This window comes from Penaeus chinensis, chromosome 2 (assembly GCF_019202785.1).
Source record: "Penaeus chinensis breed Huanghai No. 1 chromosome 2, ASM1920278v2, whole genome shotgun sequence".
Taxonomy (NCBI): Eukaryota; Metazoa; Arthropoda; class Malacostraca; order Decapoda; family Penaeidae; genus Penaeus; species Penaeus chinensis.
This window is the reverse complement of record NC_061820.1, coordinates 39,356,968-39,361,967: the sequence shown is the minus strand read 5'-3', so window position 1 is coordinate 39,361,967 and position 5,000 is coordinate 39,356,968. Positions and strand designations below refer to the sequence as shown.

The window sequence follows — 5,000 nt, the reverse complement described above, 5'->3', positions numbered from 1 at the left end:
CTCCCTGACCTGGCTTCGAACCTAGGTCACTCCGGGTATGAGACCGGAGGGCCAGTACTATACCAACCATGCCACACAACCCACTAAAAGGAGTGTTCGAGTAGGATCTAGTACTGGCCCTCCGGTCTCATACCCGGAGTGACCTAGGTTCGAGGCCAGGTCAGGGAGGATTGCACGCACGCACACACACACACACACACACACACACACACACACACACACACACATGTACATGTATGTATAATGAAGCAAATACAAGACGCAATCATTTTTTTGGCGATTTTATTGATAGTGAATTTAATTATCAATGATGTTATTTACACTTTTATAATTATATAATATAAAAGTATCAATGCTGTCTATTCAAGTTTTTGGATCCGTTTAGTAAATTAAATATCATCGAATGCTTGAACAAAAACAAAAGTGACATCTGTACGCTTGTTCATTAAATTGAAATGTTTGGCATCCTACCATCTCTCTCTCTCTCTCTCTCTCTCTCTCTCTCTCTCTCTCTCTCTCTCTCTCTCTCTCTCTCTCTCTCTCTCTCTCGCCTTTCCTTTCTTACTCTTTCTCTCTCTCTTCCTTTCGATCTTTCCTTTCTTCCTCTCTCTCTCTCTCTCTCTCTCTCTCTCGCCTTTCCTTACTTGCTCTTTCTCTCTCTTCCTTACGATCTTTCCTTTCTTCCTCTCTCTCTCTCTCTCTCTCTCTCTCTCTCTCTCTCTCTCTCTCTCGCCTTTCCTTTCTTACTCTTTCTCTCTCTTCTCTCTCTCTCTCTCTCTCTCTCTCTCTCTCTCTCTCGCCTTTCCTTTCTTACTCTTTCTCTCTCTTCCTTTCGATCTTTCCTTTCTTCCTCTCTCCCTCTCTCTCTCTCTCTCTCTCTCTCTCTCTCTCTCTCTCTCTCTCTCTCTCTCTCTCTCTCTCTCTCTCTCTCTCTCTCTGACTCTCATTGTCCTTTTTTTCTGATCTTTTGTTTTTTAATCTCAAGAACAAAAACGGACACTGACCTCGATTCTTTTGTAATGAGTTTGATCACTTCCTGGGAGAATTAGCAAATTATTGAATATCAACATTAGAATTGAATATGTATGTATGCATGTGTGTAAGTGCTTGTGTGAGTGCGCGCATGTATGTGTATTTAAAGTAAAAAAAAAAAAAAAAAAAAAAAACTTACAACTTCGAATTAAATAGTCAGAATATTTACTCCTATATTGGCAAGTGATTACAAATTCATCCTCGACTGCTTCTACGTTCCCAGAGTTGTTTGCTTCGCTGTATCGAATCACCAACATGGAAAGGGACACTGAAATTGCTAATCATCCTTATTGCAATTTCGCTTCTCTATCCAACTATTGTTGATCATATACAGGAGAGAAGGTGCGTATATGTGTACTGAATTTTGTCAAATAGATATCTCTTTCTCTCTCACATACTTAAGAGTACAAACTTTCGTATTGCAAAAGTCTTACTATTGCTATAAAGAAATCACAGATAAATTTATGTGCAATATGCTCTTCGATCTTTTCGCTTGTACTTGTAAGGCTTGTATCTCTGCAGACACTTACATAAAACTACAACTCATAGTTACTGGTATTCTTATCTTTCCTCAAATATCTATCTTTTAGAACTTGATAGGGGTTCCAGTGCAAGGGAGGGTATCACAGTCCTTGACTACATCTTTGCTTTACTGAGGCTCTGTTGCTTCTGCGATGCAGATCTTGGGGCAGTGGTTGACTGCCTGTACCGTCCAACATGTACCACATTGCTGTAAATCTGACACCCCAACACTGAGTGTTGTCGCATACTACCACACAACGAAAAAGATATAGACTGGAATGGTAGGGAAAAAATTATGCAAGTAATACTTATGCACAATTTGTTAGAGTAAAACATATGCACAAAGTATGATAGCAATACATATGCACAAATTATGAGGCGTTTGTGATTGGTAGCTAGGGTGAGGTCAGGGTACCGTTGCAGGAATAATGTTGCCTTCTTGAAGCACCATTGCAAGCGCTTCTTCCTCTAGCATGCAATAATTACTCTTTGCGTCTGTTAGGTGACTGCTACCACACAGTGAGTGGTTCCAGTCGCATCGACAGAAGAATGGAGTTTCACGAGAGTTACACTGGCAGCACTCCTGCAGCACTATAAATTCGATTTTCTGCCTGCTGTAATCCGTCACAACCAGTGGGTCGTTTTATATTGCAATATCGCAGTTCTTCAGCCACCAATTTCCCTACAGTGTCCGTGGTCACTTAGAAAATGCCCTGCAGCTGCAAGTCCCAGGATACCTTCTCCCCAGATGGTTTCTTCAGGAGTTCCCGGAACGGCTCCATTAGAGGCAAGACGGCGAAAAAGGGCGTTGCCGACGAAACCGAATCACTGATGGATGTTGCTGCAGCGTCTGGAAGCCAGTGATAATCTTCATCAGGTTGTCGCCCGGGTGGTAGTGATACCCAGCAAATATCATGCTCCTCCTGCAGTGTTTAATGAACTACTAGGCACCATGTTTCATGTTGTTGGGCTCTCTCCAAGAGGCATCAGGAGTGTTTGTTTATAATTGTTAAGGGATGTTTATCTTGTTCTATCTCGAGCTTGCTTGCCTTCTATTTTACCACTTATGCTAAGGTTTTCTGTTTTTCTGAGGATCTCTTCATTGGACACTTGGTCAGTGTAATGGGTGTGCAACATCCTGTGGCAGAACCACATTTTAGCAGCCTCTATTTTGCACCTTTTTTCAGCTATCATTGTCCAGGACTTGCAACCATATAGGAAAGTGACCATACAAAGGTTTTAATGAGTCTGATTTTTATTTGTATTGAGAGCTTGTGGTCTGTTAGGATGTTTCAGAGTTTGGAGAATGCATCTTTTGCTAGTCCGATTCTGCTTCCGATTTCTTTCTTGCAACGAGCATCTGAGGTGACAAGAGCTCGTAAATAATTGAATTCAGAGACCTTGTTAGATTCCATGTATACTGTAATCGTAAAGGAGTGTGTTGTCTGTACAATTGAATGCATCCTGCGCTGAACAATTTCCCATTGGTTTGTGCCGGTATTAGGTGTCCCCATGGCATTATAAATAGTGGTGAAGCACTTGCTCTCTTTGTTTAGTAGGATCTGGTGAAACCCTGAATAAACATCAGCGCCTGTCTTGTATGTATGTTTGGCCACACTGGAGATCACATCAGAGGGAGCTCTTGTGTGGTGGGTCGCATGCCTGACTCAGCTTCTGGAAGTCCACAGTCTGTTGTGGTTTGCCATGACATGCATGCACACCATCTCATTGGTTCGCCAGCAGGTACTGGTTCTGTGATACCCATATTAATGTCTTTAAGATGGCGCTTCACCTCATCAAAGAAGTGGTGTGGAATATTAGCCGATGTGTATGCTGCATACGAAGCGGCGTCGGGGTGGTGGATAATTTGGTGAGCAGGGACAGCCATTTCAGGTAAAGTTGACCAATCTGTGACAAAAGCTGTCCTGTTGAAATGTTGCTTTGGCCACCTTTTGAGCTTCTCGATGTTCGCCAATGAGTTTGTATGATGATTTCTTGGAAGTTGCGGCAAGAGCAGTTCATCACCATCCCAGGCAGCACAGATTGTTGTGGGAGTGCTGGGAAAATTTCTTGGTACTGACTGTAGCTCCTGGCACACCTGCAGCCATACCTACTTTACGGCGTCAGCAAAAAGAATGCTCGTGTTAACTGTCCTCATGCTTACGGTGATTGCACACGCCATCCTCCCCATGATCTTTATATATTCTTGCCCACATGGTCGCATTTGCTGCAGAGGGAATAGGTAGCCGGGCATGCATCGCCGCCCGTACACTGCTGCCGGCCGAACGACTTACACCTTGCCCCACCTGGTGCCGTTGTGTCTGAGTCCTGGTTGCTAGGTAACTGCCCATTTTCTTTCACTCTTGGTGGTCCACTGCGTTCACTCGTGCTAATGCCGGTTTATATGGCAGTGGTTATGACAGACTCATACTTTTCACACATCTCAAGCACATCACTGACACACTTTATATGGCGAACTTTGTGTAACACTTCACTTTTCATTGCGGGATTGCCTACACCCATCACTAGCACATGTTGGTAAATAATCATTAACACTTGCAACCACACTCGATGCCCCTTGACCTGGTTTTAATCATATAATCACAGATGTCACTGCTTCCTCGGCTATAATTGAAAAATTATTGCCATGCACCTACCTTGCACCAAGGCCTTACCACTATAGTGTGCACGATCTCGAGGGCCTGCTCAAGGGATAAAGCCTCCCATCCGTTTCTACTTACACAAGTGTCCAGTTTTTTGGATGTCCTCGTCACACAGCTTCTTGGTCTCTGAGCCACTGGTATGCCCTACTAAAGTCTTGCACACTACGGGCCACACATGTTACTCCGTTGCCATCATGTGCAGTCTGACCCTGCCAGGGTTTGTTCTCTTATGCTTAATCCCTTTACTATCTGGAACGATAGCCTCTTGAGGCATTCAGACATTTTTGTGTCGCTTTGTTGCTGCCTTGTTGTGGGGTTTCCGTCGAGGTTAGTCTGGCTTCCATGGTTCCTGACTGTGGCCTCCAGGGTTGCGCCGGCGTATCCATGGCCGGCTCCTGGCGGCGTCTCTTCGAGTCCCGTAACTGCACCTCTCGACCAAGAAGCCGTGTAACGAGGACATCCAAAAAACATTGGACACTTGTGTAAGAAGAAGCGGATGGGAGGTTTTCTCACTTGCGCAGGCCCTCGAGATCATGCACACTGCCTCTACAGGCGGCTCTTGTCAAAAACGAGTTTCATAAACGTCGGTTCACCATCCTATTCTCTCCGCCATGTTGGAGGTTCCAGTGTAAGAGAAGAGAAAGTATCAGGTTCCATTACTGCATCCATGTTTTATTGAGGCTCCGTCGCTTCTAGCGATCCTGAGACAACGGGTGGCCGCCTGTACTGCCCAACATGCCGACAACGTTGCTTTTAATCTGATCCCTCAACAGAACTTAAATG

General features: G+C 44.4%; 1 protein-coding gene across 1 annotated transcript in view; it reads left to right on the top strand.

Moving 5' to 3' along the window:
• LOC125036054 overlaps positions 1–5,000 on the top strand; it is a 10,086-nt gene that overhangs the window by 791 nt on the left and 4,295 nt on the right. Inside the window, exon 2 of the mRNA XM_047628432.1 lies at positions 1,256–1,374. Within this exon, the coding sequence (XP_047484388.1) occupies positions 1,256–1,374 (119 nt within the window). The remainder of the gene's footprint in view (positions 1–1,255; positions 1,375–5,000) is intronic.